At 52.8% G+C, this 22,019-nt stretch overlaps 1 protein-coding gene and 1 long non-coding RNA gene across 13 annotated transcripts in view; one reads left to right on the forward strand and one right to left on the reverse strand.

The window, feature by feature from the left end:
* Positions 1-1,816: 1,816 nt before the first annotated feature.
* The window catches only part of SMARCA4 (SWI/SNF related, matrix associated, actin dependent regulator of chromatin, subfamily a, member 4), an 86,129-nt gene continuing 65,926 nt past the window's right edge, over positions 1,817-22,019 (reverse strand). For 5 of the 12 annotated variants that reach the window (XM_036845604.1, XM_036845598.1, XM_036845597.1 and 2 more), the window contains 7 exons: positions 19,069-19,125; positions 18,310-18,572; positions 6,009-6,117; positions 5,622-5,723; positions 4,813-4,945; positions 4,481-4,623; positions 1,817-2,328 (listed from right to left, as the gene is read on the reverse strand). In XM_036845604.1, the coding sequence (XP_036701499.1) occupies positions 2,296-2,328; positions 4,481-4,623; positions 4,813-4,945; positions 5,622-5,723; positions 6,009-6,117; positions 18,310-18,572; positions 19,069-19,125 (840 nt within the window). In that variant the 3' untranslated portion in view covers positions 1,817-2,295. Of the gene's footprint in view, positions 2,329-4,480; positions 4,624-4,812; positions 4,946-5,621; positions 5,724-6,008; positions 6,118-14,821; positions 16,841-18,309; positions 18,573-19,068; positions 19,126-22,019 lie in introns of those variants that run through there. The other 7 variants (XM_036845605.1, XM_036845602.1, XM_036845600.1 and 4 more) reach the window with 6 other exon arrangements.
* Positions 10,744-14,723, forward strand: LOC118891835. The gene is made up of 2 exons (XR_005019184.1): positions 10,744-11,063; positions 12,578-14,723. It is a non-coding gene; the product is annotated as an uncharacterized LOC118891835 (long non-coding RNA).

The raw sequence follows: 22,019 nt of genomic DNA on the forward strand, positions 1-22,019 counted from the left end.
CAGGCTGCACGAGAGCCGGAGGGAGCCCCGTCAACCCACAAATCCAAGCAAGCCGCTCAGCAGGAGGCCATGTGCACACGTTGAGAAGACGCAAGAGGGACGGCAGGAAGCAAAGGCAGGTCTGGCTTGCAAACTGCCTGAGCACGGGCCCCTGGCACAGGGCCTGACTGACTCAGGGGTTTGAGCACAACCTCTGTGCCATCACTGGCTGACCCTGAAGCTAGGCTGACCCAGGGGTGACTCCGAGAGGGAGTCAGCTTAAAGATAATGAAAAACAATAACTTTCAAAAATTGAGCAGAGACGTAAACAGCTGCACACAGTGGGGGAGAGAGACCCTACAGAGTCAGCTCAGAAATAACTAAAACAAACAAAACAAAAATGCCGCCAGGACAACGCCCTGTTGGGGGGGGGTTGGAATTCAGAGCTGCTAAAATCTATTATTTAAAAATGTTCATTTTTGAGGGAATTCCCTGGCTGTCCAGTGGTTAGGACTCTGTGCTTTTACTGCCGAGGGCATGGGTTTGATCCCTGGTTGGGGAGCTGTGGTCCCACAGGCCAGGCAGAAAGGCCAAAAAAAAAAAAAAAAAGTCCATTTTTGAAAAAAAAAAAAAGCAAGACATGCAAAGAAACAGGAAAGTGTGACCCACCCTGAGGAAAAAAGCAGTCACTAGAAACGTTCTCTCCAGGGGTCCAGATGCTGGACTTCACAGCAGTCAATAAAAATATGTTCAAAGAATTAATGTGAACAGTGTTTGAAGAATTAAAGGCAAATATGACAATGACTCGCGAATGCAAGCTCTTAATGAAGAGACAAAAACTATAGAATAGAACCCAAAGTAAGTTCTGGACTTGGGAGTTCCCCCTGATCACCTGGGATCCCACAATGCCCTGGGATTCCTGTGTCACGGCTCTGACTGCTGTGTGGCACCTGCCATTTTTTGTTTTTTTTCCAAAATAAATATATTTATTTATTTATGGCTGCTTTAGGTCTTCGTTGCTGCACGTGGGCTTTCTCTAGTTGTGGCAAGCGGGGGCTACTCTTTGTTGTGGTGCACGGGCTTCTCGTTGTAGTGGCTTCTCTTGTTGCGGAGCATGAGCTCTAGGCACGCGGGCTTCAGTAGTTGCAGCACGCGGGCTCAGTAGTTGTGGCTCGCCGGCTCTAGAGCACAGGCTCAGTAGCTGTGGCGCATGGGCTTAGCTGCTCCGCGGCATGTAGGATCTTCCCGGACCAGGGCTCGAACCAGTGTCCCCGGCATTGGCAGGTGGATTCTTTTTTTTTTAATGTCTTTTTTTTTTTTTAAACATCTTTATTGGAGCATAATTGCTTTACATTGTTATGTTAGTTTCTGCTGTATAACAAAGTGAATCAGTTATACGTATACATATATCTCCACATCCCCTCCCTCTGGCAGGTGGATTCTTAACCACTGCGCCACCAGGGAGGTCCTGCACCTGCCTGTTTATGTGACTGTCTCCCCGACCCCACCTTAGCTGCAGAGGGGAAGGGACTGAGCTCTTTGCTCCCTGCATGACAGGGCGGGCTTGAACGCATGATGGAGAATGGCAGCTGTAAGGGAGCCAGAGAGCCCAGGCTTGCAGTCAGATGGTGTGAGGCCTGGGCAAGGTGTTTGCCTTTGCTTGGGCTTCAGTGTCCTCCCCTGTGAAATGGGACCCCTGGGATCTGGTGATGGGAGGACAGGGCCCCGGATACGGTGAGGCCCCACACGGGGCCCCAGGGCCTCACAGCGCTTGGGGTGGCAGCGGACATTCACCACCACCCCAGGAGCCGGGAATGAGTCCACCAGAAGGCAAGACTTTTGTTGTAGGTTTAATTTATTACTGTTGACATCCAGTGACACTGACATACCCCCGCCGGGCCTGCGGACCCCTGGCCCTGGCGAGTCTGACCTGTCCAATAAAATACAGTACGAGGAGTGGACGGCTACACACATGCATCCACAGCTTAAACTACAGTGATTCCAAACTGCGGCCGAAACAGTACTGCCAGGGAAGGAAAAGAAAAACAGGTGTCGCGTGTTCCCCAATTCGTAATTCTTTTTTTTTTTCTTCTCATTTTAAACAGTTAATGCTGTTACAAACGCTACTGATGCCAGGACAGGGCCAGACACAAACAGTCCTACATCTTCTCTGCTGTATAAATATGGAAGATTTTCGTTTATACAGTTTTATCCCAAGTCTGAAACTACATCTGCTGCTACCCGTTACTGCTAAGGGCTACACCATCTCGGATCTGGAACGAGCGGCTCGGGGTTGAGACTCTGGAATGTCGGGACTCAGTCTTCCTCGCTGCCACTTCCTGAGCGGTCCTGGAGGGGGGACAGGAGGAGAAAGTGTGAGTCAGCCCCGTCCTCAGGAGCACCCCGACTGGCGCCGACCTCGGCTTTAGATGCACTCAACCACCAAGGCAGGCAGCAGAACAGCTTTGCCCTGCAGGGAGCGGGCAGCACTGGCTCCGTGAGGCTGGGTGCGGACTGGCCTTTGCCCTCATCGCCTGCTGCCACGGCCACACCCCGATGTCACCCTGCGTCCACATCGACTCTTCCTCGGGACGTGGGAGGCTTGCTGGGCCCTCCCTGCTCTGTCCCACTGCTGTCTGCCTGTCCCTGTACCCCTGACTTGCAGCTTTATTTTAATTTTTGTGGCCATGCCACACAGCTTGCGGGATCTTAGTTCTCTGACCAGGGATGGAACCTGGGCCCACAGCAGTTACAGCGCCAAGTCTTCACCACTGGACCGACAGGGAATTCCCCTGACCTGTGGCTTTAAAACCACCTTGGCAATTCCTGACCATGTAAAATCTCTGCTCTTCTGTATAAACATTTTAAACAGCTTGGCAAGGGTCACAGAAGCCCTGCTGGATCCAGATGGGCAGATTGGGAGCTTTACCGCCCAGACCCTCCTCTCCAGAAACAAGGGCCACTACTCCCTGTGTTCACAATGTCATTAACGTCCCCATAAGACCATGGATGTCTATGGTCCGATTTATTCTGAGGCATCTGGGTTTTTTTTTTTTCCTAATTAATTAATTTATTTATTTTTGGCTGTGTTGGGTCTTCATTGCTGTGCGCGGGCTTTCTCTAGTTGCGGTGAGCAGGGGCTTCTCATCGCGGTGGCTTCTCTTGTGGCGGAGCACAGGCGCTAGGCGCGCAGGCTTCAGTAGTTGTGGCTCGCGGGTTCTAGAGCGCAGGCTCAGTAGTTGTGATTCACGGGCTTAGCTGTTCTGAGGCATGTGGGATCTTCCCGGACCACGGCTCGAACCCGTGTCCCCTGCACTGGCAGGCGGATTCTTAACCACTGCGCCACCAGGGAAGTCCCGAGGCACCTGGTTTTGCTGCTATTGCAAATAGCTATACAAGAAAACTAACGAGGGACTTTCCTGCTGGTCCAGTGGTTAGGACTCCTCATTCCCAATGCAGAGGGCCCGGGTTCCATCCCTGGTCGGGGAACTAGATCCCACATGCATGCTGCAACTAAGAGTTCGCATGCCACAACTAAGGAGGCTGCGTGCTGCAACTAAGACCTGGTGCAACCAAATAAATAAAAAAATATTTTAAAAAAGAAAAATAAAAGACTAACAACAACAAAACAGCGCTTGTCAGGCCGTTCTGGGAGCCAGGCCCCGTGTAATCCATTTGACCTCCTTGCTTTGTAGAAGTGGAGACAGGCTCAGAAGTGAAGTGAAATGCCCAGGCCCTACAGCAGGGAAGGGCCTGGCATCCGGGCTAGAGCCAGAGGGCAAAGCTTATTTAAACCCAGCAAATGGGTCTGCTCCTGCCCCCAAGCCCATGAAACTGCCCAGGCTTGATGCTCCTGTAGCTCTTCCCTGGTGTGCGGGGGACTGCAGCCTGTGCCAGGGGCGCCCATCACCGAGGCACCGCTCACAGCCCCGTTCACGGGGTCTGCTCCACAATGTTTTTATGACTGTGGATTATGGGACCTTTGTTTTTTGCTTGCTTTTTTTTAACCCACTACCATTGTTTAGAAATCCTTCTAGACAGGCCGGAACAGAGCCACAAGCAGAGACCTGGGGTGCATGGCGTGTGCCCCATGCAGTGAGGACACCATGGCAGCCCTGGTGGCTGGAGGGCCCTGTGCTGTGGGCATGGGGACCCGCTGGCGGCATCTCCGATCTCACCGCCTCCCGCCCCAACACTGCCGGCCCGAGCTCGGCAGCCCTGGTGTCCTGGGTAGGCAGCTCTGCAGACTGCTGCAGCAGGAACAGGCTGGGATGCCCTGCCTGAAGCCCAGATGCCCACCAGCTCCAAGAGCACTGCTTCTAGGGTCGCATGGACTTGGACTTGAGTTCCATGCCATGTAACGCTGAGCCTCAGTTTCCCCATCTGGGGAGCGGGGGTGTTGGAGCATCCCCCCTCCCACGGGGCCTCGGAACAGGGTCCAGCACCTGGCACGGGGAGGACGTCCAGTGACCCGCCTGCCCCAGGGCTCTGGGGGCTTTACCTCCTCCTGCTCCTCCTCACTGTCGTCGTCGCTCACCACCGGCTTGGCCCTGGACCCGCGGCTCGGCCGCCGCCGGCCGCCCTTGAGCCGGTCCTGGGCCTTCTCCTTCCGGCCAAGCTTGATCTTCACTTTGACCGAGCGAGCTGGGGTGGGGACCAGGAGGAAAGAAGATGTGAGCTCGGGAGAGCATGGCACCTCGGAGCCAGGGGCGTCCGGGAGCCGTGCGGGCTTCGGATCCTCTCAGGTGGGTGTGACCGCATCCCCGCCTCCCTCCACCCCGAGGATGGGCTGCAGTCCCGCCCCAGCACGCCCCCCCGCCCGCCCGCACTCACACTCCGACTCCGAGCCTTCCTCCTCGCCCTCCTCTTCCTCCTCACTCTCCTCCCCTTCACTGTCTTCCTCCTTCTCGATTTTCTGCCGCACGCTGGTGAAGACCGACTGTAGGACGATGGAGTCTTCGTAGATCTGGGTGGAAACACACGGGGCTCAGGTGGGGGGCCTGCTGGGGAGCTCCCCGCCCGCTGCGCCCCAGTCCTGGCAGAGGGACAGCTCAGTGATCCTTTCCCAGCCGGTGCCCAAGGGAGCACCGGGTTGATGAAGTGGTTGGTCCCAGACAAAAGGTCAGGCGTGTTCGTTCAGAAATAACCACACGTTCCCCCCTCCCTTTGAAGAATTGCACTGAGCGCGTTTTTAAAGGCTCTGAGAGGGTCTGCCGTGACATTAGAAACGCGTGCTCCTCGTTGAAGCCAGCATTTCCCCCAAATATATGACTAGCAGATCTCTTTTCTGAGAGGCACCCATCCCGACACTTAGGGAAACTGCTAGGCTAAGGCTGTGTGTGTACATGAATTTCATCCCAGGATGGGACACAGCACAGGATTCCTTTCAAGAGAGTCCCCGAGTGAATTCAAAACAGATTCCGAGATGTACGCAGACTGTACCCAGGGTCACCATGGATGGATGGCACCGAGTCTATTTCCTCTTTTTAGTTTGTTTTTATTTTCTGCTATTTTTTCAGTAATATACACACATTGCTTCTGTAATGAGTAAAATAGTCCAAGTTGGAGGGAATCTTTTTTAAAACCAGTCAATCCACGGGCGGGGGCTGAGGGGCGTGTCCCCGGGGCTGGGGGCTGCTCACCAGGGAGCCCTCCAGGTTGAAGGTCTGCGCGTTCTGGCACAGCAGCATCACGTCCTTCTCTAGGTCGTTGAGGCTGCGGTACTTGTGGCTGCGGATGCGCTCCTGCGGGCGGGAGAAGCGGCCTTACCTCTGGGCCCCCTCGCGCCCGGCGTCCCTCTGCCTGACGAGGTCACGGCTGAACCCCCAGGCTCTGTGCAGACTCGGAGGCCCAGCTGTGGGTGCCGGGGTTGGGGGGCCGCCCGTCACATCCTCAGGACCCCAGTGGCCACCGCCTGGCTCCCTCCCTGGGGGGGCCCGAGGCCCAGGCTCGGAATCCCCCAAATGCCGACGTGGCATGTCCCTGCGGGGAGAACCCCCGCCCTCCCCGCACACTCGACACGGGGTTACCTTTATCTTCTTGAAGTCCACAGGCTTGCGGATGAGCTCGTAGTACTCGGGCAGCTCCTTGCGGGACGGCAGCTGGATGAACACCTCGCTGAGCTGACGTCCACTACTACTGTAAGGAGGGACACGGCGGCATCACTCACAGGCCCTGCCTGCTGGGGAGCCCTCGCCCCCTGCCCGGCGCCCCCCACCAGGCCACTCCCCCATTGCTTGAGGACAGAGCCGGTGAGAAATTCAAAGCTGACTCGGGAATTATTTCCTGTACCTGTGCTGTCTTGTGAGTTCTGGAACATTCCTGAGGGGCAGCCATGCAGAGAGGCCCCTGATGCATATGAATCAAGGCTCTGAACTCACCCAACTTCCTCCCACCGCCCCCCCACCCCAGCCCTGGAGGAAACGGCATCACATGCCACATGCAGCAAAAGCCTTGGCACTTGAAAGAGGGAGAAGAACCCTGATTATTTATTTACGATGCAAAAATCAGTTCGCTCATGTTGGGAGCATCAAGTGCCAGCACCTTCAGAGGCCAGTTTCCCAAGCATACTGTGCACCTCTCACAGGCGGCACTTACGAGCGGTGAACTTCAGAGAATCTGGCCAAAACCCAAGGGAAGATGTCCCCCAGCAAGATGCTAATGGATGACAAAAGCTGTTTTCTAGTCTTTTCCAATGAGAAAGCGCTTGCTTTGCACAAGGGAGCAGAGGAAAGACGTGCCGTGAGCGGCCATGAGATGAGGAACCCGAGCACTGGGCCGCCAGGCTGTGCCACGCCTGCGCCCGGCTACGCTGGGGCCAGGAGCTCCGAGGCAACAACCTCCCAGTGCCTGCACGAGGAGGGGGCGAACAGAGAGACCTCCACCCGCAGCCTCCCTTCAGCCTCCAGCGTGGCGATGCTGTCTCCTGGCAACGCCAGTTTTAGACCCGCTAAATGAACGCTGCAGCCCACTAACAGGCTTGCACGTGGTGCCAGGGCCACGTGCTCCGTGCTCACCCGTGGCATCCACACAGGTGGCCTGGCCTCGGGGTGTGCGTGGCCCTTCAGGGAGCTCAGGAAGCGGGACTCTAGCGCCATCATACAGAGGGAAATTTCAGAGCAAAACCCTCTCACAAACCTCTGGGGGAATCGTGTCCTTGAGGAATCAAAGGCCCACTTGGCCCGAGAACTGTTCTCTGGTGCAACGTGCTGAGGGCAGAGGGCCTGGAACTGGTCGTGTGTGAGGGAGGGGCAGGGCGCCAGGGTCACGGGGGACTTTTAAAACCGCCCTGAAGGTGAAGACCTCTTGAAAAGCCACTGCCGTAAGATTTTCGTTGCCAAAGTGCTGAGAAGTCATTTTTAATCCTTAGAAGTCCCCTGGAGAGCCCTCACCTCCCACCAGGGGCTGGCGCGGCCTTCCAGGCTCGCTCACTGGCGCCCCCCTCCTCGGGGCTGCTTGGCCCTCCAGGACGGGCTGCCCATGACCGCTGATGTCAGCACCCCTCTCCACCTACTCAGTCACCTCAGAATCACCGAAGCGGCTGCTCCCCCAGGGAACCCCGGCTCCCACCCTCACCTCCGCATAAATGTCATCTTCCCGACACCCTGTAATAACACGGATGACTGAGATGACACGTAAAGGCACAAACCTTCAGCGCTTTCTCCTGTGAGCCTCCCCGACCTCCAGCACCTGGCCGAGCTTGGCCTCCTCTTGAACTTGAGGTTACGGGACCCCACAGGGTGAGCCCCCAGGCCTGGCCTCCCTGCTCACCACTGTCGGTGACACATGCCTCCTGCCTTGTGAGACCTGCTCTGAAGAAGTTTCTACCAGGCAGAATTGTTGGAACTCCATCTCTGGCTCTGCTCTGGGTCCGGCCGCCTGGCAGCGGTGGGCACGCGAGTGAAGGAGCCTGAGAGAATCCTGAGGCTGTCAGGATCGGCCCTGTGACCCCAATTCGGATACAATGACGCACCCATCATGGCCCTAATGCCTCCAGCCTGGCCTGTCACCTGGCTTTTGGCAACACCAGCAATGGTGGCTGCTGTTACATATGACAGTGATGTTATTTTCCAGCCTCTAGATGTCAGTTCCCACAGCAGGGATTTTCTTCTACCTCGTTCACTGCCCTGTCCCCATCACATCGGGACATGAGACACAAAGGGGCTCAGAGTGACCAGGGCCTTTCCTGGAGCTCCAATTCCTCCCACATCTAGCCCAGAGGTCATTTCTTACTGAATGAGGTTTGTGACCACGCGGTGGGGGAGGCCTTACCTAGTGTTCCAAGCCCTTCTCCTTGGGCCCGAAGAGCCCTGGTTGGGACCCTTATTATTTAACCTGCCCAGATGGTCTCCTGCCTATGGGAATGTGCCCTCCCCCACACCAACTCAGGGTTCTGGTGGGGCTGCCCGTCACTGAGCCCCCACCTCTCCCCCCAAGACTACGGCACGACCAAGCACAGCTCCTCAGCCGTCTGGTCTCAGTGACTGGTCCAGGCAAGAGCCTGGGACACAGCCAACCAATAAGAGCCCTTCCCTGGGCCTTTCTACCAGGAGCTGGGGAAGCAGAGGTCTTTTTTTCTTGGTGTGTGAGGCCTTGAGGACGGTGCCCAGAGCTGTGTTTCACCACAGGGGAAAGGGGAGAGGCGGCAGGTGGCTCTGGGTCCTGAAAGCTAGACTTCACTAACTCCTCCATGGCCTCCAAGCCAAAGGAACTCCTGTTCTGCTTGCGGGGCTTAGACCTGAGCTCCTGATACATAGAGCCCCAAAGTCTAAATGGACACATCCTCTGATGTGTCCTTGAAACAAAATGATAACATGTGAAGGAGAAACAAAGAATCCGAAGAGACAAAAAACAAAACAAACAAACCAAACAAACAGACCCAAACCCCTGAACAGGACAGAACCACGGACTCTCAGAATCTAAGAGGTCATCCGTCGATATCCCATTCGAACAGATGGAGAAACCAGAGAGGTTATGAGAGCTGGCCCAGACACAGAAAATTGGTGGCAGGCAGGACCTGAGCACAGGTCCCCTAGGCTAAGTCAGGGGTCTCTCCCATCCTTTCCCATATACTGTTCTAGTATCTTTTTGTTGTTGTCCCTTTTTTGGGGGGGGGGCCGCACCGCACAGTTTGTGGGATCTTAGTTCCCCAACCAGGGATCGAACCTGGGCCCTCGGCAGTGAGAGCGTGGAGCCCTAATCACTTGACCGCCAGGGAATTCACCCCATATACTGTTCTAAATCAAGGGTCAGCAAACTTCGTCTATGAACAGCCAGTATAAACGTTATAGGCTTTGTCGGCCATACCACCTCTGTTACAACTACTCAACTCTGCCGTCGTTGCACCAAAGTGGCCACAGAGAACATGTAGGCCAATGGAGGTCGGCTGTGTTCCTCATTTATAAGAAACAATATCTGATTTTCATATAATTTCACATCATGAAATAGTATTCTTCTTCTGATTCTCTGAAACTCATCTAAAAAAAAATTCTTAATTCACAGACTATACACATACAAGTGGTGGGCCCTATCTATATTTTTGCTAGTTTGCAAATGTGGTTTGTTGACCCCTGGTATGAATCCTGAAAATAACAGAAAGAATGTCTGTATTGGGCATGATAACATACTGCTTGATGCCTTCCATTCCTCACCCTTTGACCAGGGCCGACATTGCAAATGGATCAGAGCACTATCTCTTGAGCTCTGATAGCCTCAGGCAGGCAGAAGCAATCAACTGAAGATGGTACTCAAGACAGATCCTAGTTGCCTCCTCCCCAGTCCCTCAGCGCCACTCTCCTTCCTAGAGTGCAGTTCAGACCCTCTTCCCGTGACACCTCTTGATAACATCTTCTCACCCTGGGGCTGTTTTCTCTTTTGACTCTTAGTCAGTGAACTGAGCCAGCAAGGGTCCTGGATATGAGAAGCTCAGGATTTTAAAAACTGACTTAGCAGCAGAACATTTATCTGAAACAGAATCTCAGATACGTGTATGTACACCATACATGAAATTTGAAAATGATACAGTGAAACACATTAAAGAGGTATTAGTACAAAATTACTTTCCAGGTTCAATTTTTTGACCCATTACAAAGTCAAGGATATCTTGAGAATTAGAAAAGTGAGAAGTCTGGGGCAGATCCACTTACACGTATTTACGAAGAGCCTCCACCTGCCAGGCATCCACCCTTAAAAGATCAATGTCAGTGTCAGATTTATGGCTGTGTGGTACAGAAAAACTCCTGACTCATGCAGGGGTGAAAGGAAATGATATTCACCAAGGAACCTGCCAACAAGGAAGGTCTGTAGGCTGCCTGCCCTGCACTCTTGGCACACTCTTCCAACAAAGAGGGAGCGTGGCGAAGCTTCACTGCAGGGTCCACATGCTGAGGGCTGGACTGGCTGTAGGTCACAAAGCTGATTAAGAATCTCATGAGCCAAAATTTCTAATGAACTGATTATTTTACAGGAGCCAATGACACACCTGGGGGCTCATGTTTCTTAATACAGTTCAACGATGAAATCCAAATCTCATTTTAAAGAAAACCTGACCACCCCCGCCCACCCCCGCTAAGCTGTATTTGAAACCACTTAGTTTGAAACCCTCATTCTGGAGAAGAGGGTCACGCGGCAAGCAGCAGAAGCCGGATCATAATCCAGCCTGGCTCTCGGGGGTGGCATCTACTCCAAGTGTACGTTCCAGCTTCCCCAAGCTGACCTGAACGCCGCGAGGGCCAGTGCTGTGCTCTGCCGTGGCAGCTGCTCAGGGATGTTAGCTGTGGGTGACGAGCACCGTTCACGGCACTGCAAGGACCATTTCTCAGGACCAGGGAGAAGATGAAAATGAGGGGCACAGCAAGCCCAGGAGCTGTGGCCAGGGGTGGGCGGAGCTGGTCATGTGAGTGCAGGGAGGCCCAAGGCCACTCTCTGCAGGGCTGAGTGACCTCGGTCTTGAGGAGCGTGCTTCCTGTTTGGAGCCCCCATGTTACCATCCGCAGCTCTGAGTACCGAGCGGTGCCAAGGCAGAGAGGCCTCAAGCTCCTTCTCAAGTGGCACGGTCTGCAGGATGGCCACCCTGGGAGCTACGGGTGCTGGGGATCCCTGGACTGCCGGGACCAAGGGGCTGCGGTGTGTCTGGGGGTCGGCGGGTGGGGAAACCGTGCTGCCACCGCCCGGGACCCACAGACCCACTTCCACACCTCGGCGGAGGCCCCCGCAGACACTCTCTCTTCCCTCCTCTTAACTTTTAATCTTAGTTAAATTACATTTTTAATTTAGTTTCTGAGTTTCACCTCAGAAGTTTGACACTTCTCAATCTGCCTTTCTTTTATCTAGCTGTCTCCTGGCTTCATTTTAAATTGTACCTGTGTTTTGGTAATTTCTCATTTATTTGACCTTGACTTTGGACCTTTTTATTCATCCTTTCCCCCTCGTTTTTTTTCCCCCGGTTGTTTGGAATTTTCCATTTTACACCTCCTGCCTTACCTGTTTATCCTATTCTACTGATATTTTCACGAATGTTCCTCTACTGCTTCCTGAGTACAGAAGCAGCACATGCCTGCTGAAACGCACTGAGCACCTCACAGGGTCTCACAGGGGACTCCGAGGCGGGCAGAGGGACGGGAGGGGCAGGCTGCCACCTGCTCACCCAAATCTACTTGTTTCCGGAGTCCAGGTATCTATCTGTACCTCTCCTATTTTAAGCTTTTGTGTAACTCTAGTTTTAAGACCCTTAAAACTAGAACCCTGTTTTTTGTTGTTGTTGTTTTGGCGTGCTCTGTCCCTACCATGGCGATTAGCAGCAGGGAGTGAAGCGGGGGCGGGGGGTGGGGGGAGATGGAATCGGCCTGACTAACTGGGCAGGTGGGGCTTCTTCCCGCAAATTCTGTGGCAGGCTCAGAACCTCACCACGGCGCAGCAAGGCCACCTGGGCTAATCCTCTCGTGGCTCTGAGCCCCACTCGGCTAGCAGCCCGGCCTGTGCCCACACTCAGGCGGGCCCGGGGATTAATGATGGGATCAGCACTGTTCTCAAGACATCTCACCTCGGCGCCTCTCACGCCAGGCTCTGGACTCGGGGCTGAGCAGACAGCGCTGACCCCACAGGCGGAGGGCCGCCTCTTGCCCTGCAGTGCCCATTCCAAGCTTGGGCTCCCGATGAAGGGCCAGTGCACCCTTCCAAAGGCCGAGGCAGGAGAAGCCTGAGGCCTCCCTGCCCCCTCAGGAAAGGGCTCCCAGACCCGCCCACCGTCCACCCTCTCCCTTCTCCCCAGAGGCCTGTTCTGAAGGGCCTGGAGCCAACTGGGGTGTCCTCTCCTAGAGAATGTTTCTGCCTGACAACCTGCCCTGAAGCCCGTTACACTGTCCCAGATTTTCTTGCAAATCAAAGCACAACCTTTCAACTGAAGAGCCATCTGCTTTTTGATTCAAGGTGATGCAGGGCTCCTGCAAGGGCAGAGGGCAAGTGCTGATAGGGTTTGGGCAGTGGCCACCAGGCCTGGGTGAAGCTGCCACCGTGGATGTTGTGGGGCCCTTCGTCACCCACAGTGGATCTGGTGTTGATCCCAGATCTCTGTGACACTCAAACCCTATGGTCCTTACAGGGCTGCTGCCTCCTGCTAAGAGGACAGGAGAAGCGGACCCAGAGGGCCCACCCAGTGGGGCTCAGCCCTGGGAGGCTTAGCCTGGGCGGCCTGTACACATCACCAACTTTCTGAACCATCTGGAAATAACTTATGAGTATCTCCTAAAAACAAAGATGTTCTCTTCCACGACCCCGGCTCGATGATCAAATTCAGGAAGCTTGGTGCCGATCCGCCTCCACTGTCCAACGCACAGTCTTTACAGCAGTGACAACTCTGCCCTGTAGCAGTTAACGGTCAAGCTCTACACATCAGCCAGCGGGGCACACAAGGGGCTCTGTGGGGTCCTCTGGAGCCTGTCCCCTGAGGTGGCGCCTTCCAGCAGATGCACTTCTCTGAAGCCATCCTAAAGGCGCCACGGGGTGCGCCCTGGAGCACACACCTGCTGACTGGCACTTGGAGATGGTGCCTAAATGCCTCGGCCACCAGCTGCTGACTCCCTTCGAAGGACCAGGGGAGAAGACACCCACCGGCAGCACACGCAGCTCCGTGACAAATCCCAACCTGACCCTGCAGCCTAACTTATTGGTGCGCTTAGATATTTTAAAGTGAAAATCCCTACTTCCAGCTTAATTCCTTAATTCCGGTTTCACTTCTGGCTGTTAACCCGAGGGTTCCTCCGTGCAGTTTTGGGATTTCCAGCCACCAAGGAGAAGGCACCCTGCGAGGCCCTGCGTGCGGGATTGGCCTCCGGGCCCCTGCATGCGCAGTCCCCTGGCCTGTGATGCTCCTTCCCTCCTCTTCCCCGGCGGGCCCCTGCTTTTCCTCGGGCTCTGCTTATGTGGCACTCCTCCCGGAGGCCATGCTGGACCCCAAGGTTGCCTGTGCCAGTCCTCAGTTGCGTAAAACTGCACACTCTTCCAGCATTTTCCCACCGTGACCCCGCGGGAGGACGCGTATTTTCACCGCCACCCAGCAGAGGGTCAAAGCTGCAAAGGCTGGAGACCTCACAACTCCAGGGAGGGCCGCTCACAGGGTGCACTGGGGCCTTGGGAGGGGTGGGCCTGGCAGCCCTGAATCTGAACACAAGTGAAAGACGCAAAAGCTTCCAAATCAGGACATTACCTGCGTGCAGATCAGGATGTACATGCAAAGGTGCTATCAAACACAACGGCACTGGTATTTTAACACAACTGGGGCGGGGCGTGGGGTGGGGGTAGGGATCTTGAAATCAACACTCAGTAGCAACATTTGGAGTGGTGCAAATTGGGGGTGGGGCGGCCCTGCTCAGACTCGGCAGCAGAGGCATGGCCGAGCCACTTCTCTCTGGAGTCACTGCTTCGAGGTGCAACCCCACTCCCACCACGGTCACTGGGGGCAGGAAGAGCAGCGCCAGGGCCCCTGCTCAGCAAGGCAGGCTCCCCGCTCTGAATCCAAACGCTGGCGATGTCCTGTAATCATTCTTTGGTGTCCAGGAAGAACCAAGCTGTAACAGTAAGTTCTCTCCTCAGGATCCACATTTAACTCAAGTACAGAGTTTAGCTAACCATAGGGTTCTAGCAAGCAAATGGGATTTTTAAATCCAAAGTTTCATTTTCTCTTCTGGAAAGGGGCAATCGGAAGTCTGAGACAAGAAAGTGCGTGTCAAGCTACCTCTGGTTTTGTTCCACTCCTGTTCTCCTTGGTGTGGCGTGGTGGCCAGTCCCTCAGAACCTTCCAGGTACGTGACAGCTGTATCATAAAGAATTTAACCTGGCCCAAAGAAAGGTCTGGCCTTTGCCCTTGGCTCCTGGGAGGCCATGTCTCTGCCCTTGAATGTCCTGCCTGGTGGGGTGCCTTTGTTTAGCTGGGGGCCTTTGGCACAGTCTAAGTGTGATTCCAGGCAGGGGCGTCGGGTCAAGCGGCATCGGTTCAACCACAGAGGGACTGGAGACTGGGCAGCCACGTGGGAGGTCGGCCGGGTATACCGACCAAGTTCCAATAAAAACCCTCGACACCAAGGCTTCCCAGGCTGGCAATGCTCTGTGCGCATCTTCTCGTAACGTTGCCAGGAAAGTCACTGTGGCCGGCGATTCCACAAGGAGGACGCTGCTCCCTGCGCCTCTCCCCTCGGCTGGTTTTAATCTGTGTCCTTTTGCTGTAATAAACCATAACTGTGAGTACACCAGCTTTCAGAGACTTCTGAGAGTCCTTCTAGGGAAATTATCGAGCCTGAGGGTGGTCTTGGGGACCCTGAACTCCGCAGTTGTTGTCAGAAGACAGGGTGGTCTATAGACCGTGCCTAACCCTACAGCTGCCTGAACCATATTGTAGTTTTCCCCATGGTTTCAAATTCTTATGTTTTGATAAGAATATCAAAAATGTCCATTAAGTAGGTCAAGTTTGTACCCAAACATCATCTCTGAAAGCATTTGCCATGAAGTAACATTTCAACCAGGATGATGTGACTATCTTCCTGAGTTTACGTGCCTTGCTTGATCTCTTCCTGTGTGGCCACCAGCAAACCAGCGAGTGGAAGGCCCTGCTCCAATTGAGAACCAAACGTTTCCCAAAGCCAGTGCGTGGGAGGCTTCCTGGAATGGTCATATTCTCCGTCCCACTTGTAAGTCCTTTGCAGTTTCTCCCCAGTCTAACGGCGAACTCCCCGTCCAGTGGGGCCATTGTTCCAGGAGGACGTGAGGTTTAAACATAAGCCATGCTTCAAGCCCTCCACGGAGGCACCACCACGTGGGTCTGACAGACCTGGGAGCTCAGCTCTGTGACTGCAGTGTCAGGGCTCTCATCAGGCTGGATCTCAGAATCCCTACCAGGATCTTGGTGTCCTGCCACAGGCCAGTCTTGACGAGATGCCCCTGAACCCTAAGAGCTAGTTTTAATTTACTGCCCGATTTATCACCCAGCCTTGCACGGGCTTGAGAGAACAGCTGTTTGCAGCAGCCAGGGGAGCCAGCTTCTCTTCTGTCACGTGACCTTCAGCTAAGCACAGCGCCTTTTCTCTGAGTCATAGGATGACTAAGAAAGTGGACTGACACTTGACATATTTTTTTTTAGTTTGAAAATATCCAAGGCCTTATCGAGTGCAGGATGCCGATTTCAGGTGTCTACTATTTTTAAACTGAGGTGTAACCTACTACAGGAAAGTGCGCACATCTTATCTTAGGTGTACACCCTGGTGAAGGTTTTCATGTGCAGACCAAGACCCCAACGTCCCAGAAGGCTCCCTGGTGTCCCGTCCCTGTCAATTCCGACTTGAGGCGACCACTGATCCATGCTCATCACCGTCGATCAGCTTAACTTCCTGTAACTGGAAGCGTACAATAGGTACTTTTCTGTGTCTGGCTTCTCTCACTCAACCAAGTGTCTGTAAGATTCTTCCAGGGAGTGGTAGTTTGTCTGTTCTCGTGGCCGTTAGAATTCTGTTCTTCGATGAGGCCGCTGTGGACGTGTTCTCCTGGGGGTGGACACTGGGCTGTTTCCTTTAGGGGAGTCGCGATCAAAGCTGCTGTGGAGGCACCTGTACATGTCTTCTGGTGGATGCATGCACTCAGGCCTAGGACTGGAGTGGCTTGGTCAGAAGCTTTATCTGTGTGTCGAGCTGCAGAAGCCACTGCCCAGAGCCACACGCTCCCATGAGCAGGGTGTGAGGTCCTACTGCTCCAGGTCCTTGGTGGTGGAACTAAAAGGAATTTTAGCCCTTCCGGTGTGTGTGTGAGGAGGCACCTCACTCTCATTTTATTGTGCATTTCCTTCTCGTAATGACGTCGATGTGGTGGTCCCGAGCATCTTTTCACATGTTGATTGGTCACTGGGGTATCTTCTTCTGGGAGGTGTCTGTTCATGCCTTTTGCCCATTTTAAAATTGAATTTTCTTTTCCTAGTCTGTGGCAATTTTCACCGTCTTCATGAGGGTGTCCTTTGATGAACAAATGTTCTTAATTTTAGTGGAGTCTAACTTGTGAGTCTTTTATGGCTAGTGGCGTTTCTGTCCTACTGAAGAAGTCTTTGCCTCCTTCAAGGACATGAAGATTTTTTCCCATGTTGTACCTTTCACATGTATGGGTTTTTTAAAAAAGATTTATTGAAATATAGTTGATTTACATCACGTTTATGTCTGTAATCCATTTCAAATTAATATATGTGTATGGCGTGAGGAGGGGTCAATACTCATCTTCTCCGTATGGATATCCCAGTGATCAGCATGACTTTTTGAAAAGTCCATCCTTCCCCACTGACCTTCAAGGGTCTTCTTCATTTTGACAATGTTAAGGTTCCCTTGCAAGAATACTATTAGGAAGAAAACGTCAGGGTCTATTATTTTCATTGGATTTTTGCACATTCCATATTATAAATAATTGTTGGTCTACTTTTTTCTTTGTGGAATTTGCCTCAAAGGTGAAGTTTGCAAATGAGTTCAATATTTTGTTCTCAGTACTGACACAAGGAACTTCCCTGGTGGCGCAATGGTTAAGAATCCGCCTGCCAATGCAGGGGACATGGGTTTGAGCCCTGGTCGGGGAAGATCCCACATGCCGCGGAGCGACTAAGCCCATGTGCCACAACTACTGAGCCTGTGCTCTAGAGCCCGCGAGCCACAACTACTGAAGCCCACGTGCATCAATGAAGACCCAGTGCAGCCAAAAATAAAATTAATTAAAAAAAACCCCAATATACACTTAAAAAAACCCCAAAACACAATGACACAAAACGTAATATTTTTAGGCCCAGCAGTTGAACTTAAATATGCCTCTTTTCCACTTCATCATTTGTTTCTCTTCCAATAATAAAGGATTCTTTTTAAAGAGCAATTTGTATCCTTTCTTGGGGTACTATAACCATCACCACCCCCTGAAATCACAGGCTTGGTAACAGTTTCTCCAAATGATACACCATGGGCTCATGCCTTGACACTATTCCCTCAGACAGATTAAAATTCTCCCCTACTTTGCTTGTGACTGACTGCAAAGCATTACTATGAATTCAAGTTGTAAAACCCTCCCGTTACGGGGACAGCCTCATCGACCTGCATGCAGCAGAAAGTGGAACAGACACTGGGGGGGGAGGGGGGGGGCGGGGCGGAAGGATGCCCCTGGCTGCCCTGTGCAGCTCCACGCAACCCACCCTGCGCTGGCAGGACGGGCACAAGTCTCCTAGGAGGGCCGCGGAAGAGCCATTATTTTCTTCTTCTTACTTAAGCAGTACTCATGATCCACAAACGGATCTACAAAGCGGAAAGCATGCATTGTCTTGTGGTTGGCGTGTCTGTGAGGGCAGGGGCCCCCGTGCCTAGCGGGGAGCCTGGTCTATGTCTTCTCCACAAGCGGCTGACCTGTGATGGGCCAGGGAGACCACAGCCGGGGCGGGGCGGGGCGGGGGACTGTCTACAGAAGGAAAGCCACTGGCTCTCTGCTCCAGCCACAGGCGCCTCCTCACCACGGCCCACCAGCCACGTGATCGGCCTCCATCACAGCACAGACCCCCTTCTCCCACACTCACCCTGCCACTGGCCTCGAACCCACCGGCCATCTCCTGGACCACTTGTCCCCAGACCTGCCCTCCTCAGGGCTCCTCTTGAACGTCACCTCCCCCACCCTCTCACCACGGCTGACGCTGCCTGTCTCCCCTCTTCCAGGATGTTAATGTCACGTCCCACGAGGACAGAGGCTCCGAGACAGAGACTCGACCTGAGTTTGTGGAGCGACTGCCCGGGCAGCGGCCTCTCCGGCCCCTCCCAGCAGCCCCCGCCCCCCGCTTACCTGTCCTTGTACTTGATCACAGCGTCCACGATCTTCTTCATCTTCTTGGTGAGGTTGGGCGGGTTGGGGGAGAGTTTCTCGGCAGGCGGCCGGCCACGCTTCTTCTGCTTCTTGCTCTCGTCGTCCTTGTCGCGGCTGCGGGTGCTGGTGGTCGGGGTGGAGGGGCCGGCATCGCTGTCCCGCTTGCGCTTCCGCGACGATTTCTTCTGCCGGACCTCCTCTTCGATCTCCTCCAGCGTGCCCTCCTCGATGGCCTTCAGGGTCAATAGTGGTAAAAATAGGACAGCCAGCACCGAGGTCGACAAGCAGAGGCCGCGGCGCAAACCCGGGGGCCTGGCTGGGGCGGGACACATGCTGGGGCTCCGGATGGGCTCCTAGGGCACAGGGGCCGTGAGGGCCAGCTCTGTCTTCCCGATGCCGGCCCACCCAAGCCCGTTCTTCGCAGATAAACGGCATATGTTACACATTTAAGTGTCACAGCCTCACTGTGCGAAGCCTGAAGAGTGGGCTCCTGTAAACCCTCCACCCAGAGGTGACCCCGTCAACACTTCTGCTCTAGACCACGTTCCATGTTTTTAAAAAACTGTGGTAAGATACACATAACATAAAGTCAGCCGCTGCAAACGCTGTCAAGGGTGCAGTTCAGTGGCACTGGCAACACTCCTGCTGTGCAGCCGTCCCCACCCTCCACCTGCAGGATGTCCCACCTTCCCACGCACATGTGCACAAGCGAGGCAGCGCTGGGATCGAGCCACATACCACATCACGACTCATCTTTTTGCTTACTATGTCCTGGATATACTTCCTCTCGTTTTTCTGCAACATAATTTTTAATGCTTATTTAATAGTATTTCCTTGTACAATGGGCCTTAACTTAACTTCCTCTGTAGTTGGGCATTTAGGTTCTTTCCAATTTTGCGGGGATGGGTGGGTGGGCTATTCTAAGTGCCGCCATAACTGACATTTGTCTTTCTTTTAGATAGATTCCTGGAAGTGAAACGGCTGAGTTGAAGAACATAAACGTGAATGTTAACTTTAAAATAGTTCCAATGTATTAATTCTCAACGATAATAACTAACTTGCATGTTTTAGCCTTGAACACAAAGGGAAGGGAAGCCAGCTTTCTAGGGGGGCTTGGAATCAGAAACGGGAGTGGGGCCTGGACCCAAACGGATGCACTGGTTATTCATCTCAGTTACCGGCTGCATCTGAGTGCAGGTTCGGGGCCAGGCACTGAACACAGCCCCTCATGGAGGGGAGACAGTAATACACAGCCCACAAACATGGCGACAAGTGTGCCGAGTGCCAAGAAGGAGGGTGAGAGGTGCTCTGAGGATGGTGGAGCAGATGTGTCCTGGTCAGGGTTGGGGAGAGCTTCCCAGAGGTGGGCACTTAAGCAGATCTGAAGGGTCAGGGCGGTGGAAGGAGGCATCCAGGCCAAAGGAACAGCATGGAGGGCACAGAGCAGACAGGAAGGACTGAAAGGAGGTTGGCATGGGGGAGGGCACGCAGTGGGTCGAATGGCGTCCCCTCTAATTCATATCTACCTGGAACCTCAGGATGTCATCTTATGGGGTAATAGGGTCTTTGCAGATGTAATAAGTTAAGAACAGAGATGAGATCATACTATATTAGCGTGGGCCCAAATCCAAGGAGTCAGAAAAGGCCGTAAGAGAGATACTGCAGACATCCATGTGAAGGCGGAGGCAGAGACTGGAGTGATGTGGCCACAAGCCAAAGAATGCTGGGGCCACCAAAAGCTGGAAGAGGCAAGGAAGAAGCCTTCAGAGGGAACATGGTCCTGCTGACACCTAGATTTCAGACTCCTAGCCTCCAGAACTGTGAGAGAATAAATTCCTGTTGTGTTAAGCCACCAAGTTTGTGGTAATTGTTATAGCAGCCCCAGGAATCTAATACTGGGGTCCCTGGTCCTGTGCCCTAGACATGCAGGTCAGCCCAGAAGGGCAAGAGCCAGGCACATTCTACAGGGTTTGGGAACATATGGCATCAGAGTGGCTGCCAGAAAAGTGGTGCGAATTACATGTCCACCACTAAGACAGAGGAGTGTCTGATTTGGGTAAATATCTCTTTTATTAATGTAAATTTTATTGAGTATGATATATTAAAAAAATGGCATGTGCTCAAATGGGAAAGAACAGTCTTTTCAACAATGGTGCTGGGACAACCCGATGAAGAGTAGCCCCCGCTTGCCGCAACTAGAGAAAGCCCATGTGCAGTAACAAAGACCCAACGCAGCCAAAAATAAATAAATAAAGTTTTTAAAAAAAAGAAAAAAAAAAAGATCACGGACCTACATGTAAGAGCTGAGACTCTAAAACTCTTGAAAGGAAACACAGGGGTAAATCTTTGTGACCATCAATTGGCAATGGATTCTCAGGCATGCTACCAAGGCACAGGTGAAAAGAGAAAAACAAATAAATTTGACTTCATCAAAATTTTAAAATTCTGTGTTTCAAAGGACAGCATCAAGAAAGTGAAAAACAGGGGCTTCCCTGGTGGCTCAGTGGTTAAGAATCCACCTGCCGATGCAGGGGACACGGGTTCGAGCCCTGGTCCGGGAAGATCCCACATGCCACAGAGCAACTAAGCCCGTGCGCCACAACTACTGAGCCCGCGAGCCACAACTATTGAAGCCCGCACGCCTAGAGCCCATGCTTCGCAACAAGAGAAGCCACTGCAATGAGAAGCCCACGCGCAGCAACAAAGAGTGGCCCCCGCTCATCGCAACTAGAGAAAGCCCGAGCGCAGCAACGAAGACCCGATGCAGCCAAATATGCAGAAAATATTTGCAAATCATATATCTGATAAAAGACTTTAAAGAAGATCTACAGATGGCCAAAAAGCACATGACAAGGTGCCCAACACCATTAGCACCACCACCCCACCCCACCCCACCCCACCCCACCGGAAGCAATTCAAAACCACAATAAGATACCACTGCACACCCACTAGGATGGCTAGAATCAAAAGGCAGATAAAAAGTATCAGCGAGGACCTGGAGAAACTGGAACCCTCCTGTGCTGCTGGTGGGAATGTAAAATAGTGCAGCCACTTTGGAAAACAGTTTTCGTTCCTCAAAAGGTTAAACAGAATTACCATTTGACCCACTCCTAGATACACACCCCATAGAAATCAAAACACGTGTCCTCATAAAACTTGTACACAAATGTTCACCACTGCATTATGCACAATAGCTAAAAAGTGGAAACAACCCCACGGTCCGTCAACTAATGACTAGATAAACAAATGTTGTATATTCTTATAATGGAACATTATCCAGCCATAAAAAGAATGAAGTCCTGATATATGCTAGAACCTGGATGAACCTTGAAAATATTTTGCTAAGTGAAGAAACTCAGACATCAAAGGATCACATAATGTATGATTTCATTTATAGAATATTTCCTGTTTAGGCAAAATTATTGAGACAGAAAAGTTGTTTAGCGGATGTCAAAGGCTAGGGGGAATAAAGGGATGGGAAGATAGCTAAAGAGAAAACAGTTTCTTTTGGGTGAGAATGTACTGAGCTTCATTTGTGGTGACAGTTTCACAACTCTGTGAATATACTAAAAATCACTGAACTGTACATCTTAAACGGGTAAATTCTGTGGTATGTAAGTTATTCCTCAAAGAAAGGGAGGAGGGAGAAAGAAATGCGCACCAACTATTATTATTAGCACGTGGGCAGC

The sequence above is a fragment of the Balaenoptera musculus genome, chromosome 3 (genome assembly GCF_009873245.2).
Source record: "Balaenoptera musculus isolate JJ_BM4_2016_0621 chromosome 3, mBalMus1.pri.v3, whole genome shotgun sequence".
Lineage (NCBI taxonomy): Eukaryota > Metazoa > Chordata > Mammalia > Artiodactyla > Balaenopteridae > Balaenoptera > Balaenoptera musculus.